Source organism: Acyrthosiphon pisum, chromosome A2, assembly GCF_005508785.2.
Source record: "Acyrthosiphon pisum isolate AL4f chromosome A2, pea_aphid_22Mar2018_4r6ur, whole genome shotgun sequence".
Classification (NCBI taxonomy): domain Eukaryota; kingdom Metazoa; phylum Arthropoda; class Insecta; order Hemiptera; family Aphididae; genus Acyrthosiphon; species Acyrthosiphon pisum.
In genome coordinates, this window is record NC_042495.1 from 26,801,681 (window position 1) to 26,802,585 (window position 905).

General features: G+C 39.2%; 1 protein-coding gene across 1 annotated transcript in view; it reads right to left on the reverse strand.

Moving 5' to 3' along the window:
* LOC100568472 overlaps positions 1-905 on the reverse strand; it is a 20,233-nt gene that overhangs the window by 14,537 nt on the left and 4,791 nt on the right. Inside the window, exon 5 of the mRNA XM_029489893.1 lies at positions 357-521. Coding sequence (XP_029345753.1) covers positions 357-521 — 165 coding nt within the window. The remainder of the gene's footprint in view (positions 1-356; positions 522-905) is intronic.

Below are 905 nucleotides of genomic sequence, written 5' to 3' on the forward strand. Positions count from 1 at the left end.
CGACAGGACCGGAGCAGAGTACGCTGCATCAATGTTTTATCAGTGACTATACGGAAACCCGTAGGAAATTGAACACCATTTTTCACCGAATCTCTAAAGTCGGATATCAATTTACTAGAGGACTCACTGCTACCACACAACAGTTTGATTGGACGAGATTTTCCAGCAACAACTTTACCAAGACGAATAACTTTAGAGTTATCCGGAATAACTATATTATGAGGTTCGAGCAAATGTGAATGGATGAATTGTCATCCGAAATCCGCTGGGCTGGTGAAGCCGAAGAGGACTCAGGTACACCATAAATAATTGTATCTTAAAGAGCATTTTTGACGCTCAAAGCTTTCCTGCAATACCTGGGAGATAACATGGGAGCTTTGGCTAGGTGAACCAGCATCCTCCAAAGACGTAGCTTTAGATTTAAGAATATTTAGTCCACTGCGTAAGGTGGTATTTTCAGCTTTTAATTCAACAATTTGCAAAGATAGTTGCTTTAGGTCATTTTTCAATTCCTCAAATTGCTAGGTTTGAGTGGACGAAATATTTTTATTTGCAGATAAAACTTCACCACGAAGTTTATCAAGAGCCGCCATAATGTCACTATTTGAAGGAGGTATGGATGAAGTAGACCTTGTGATAACTTTATTTGAAGTAGTAGTAGTATTATTAGGAGTAGTTGGTTTACCCATACTGACAAAAATGATAACTACTTGTCACACAGTGTATATAAGACCGAGAAGTGTTAGTCAATACACACGCGATGTATATACCATGTGCGGTGCAGCGCGGACCTTATCGGCAAAAGTAATTAAGATTATAGGACGACGAGATAGCACAGTCGGTGTAACCGTTGTGCCGATAAAATTCAAAATAAACTTACGTACTAAGACTAGACGGTAAGAAGT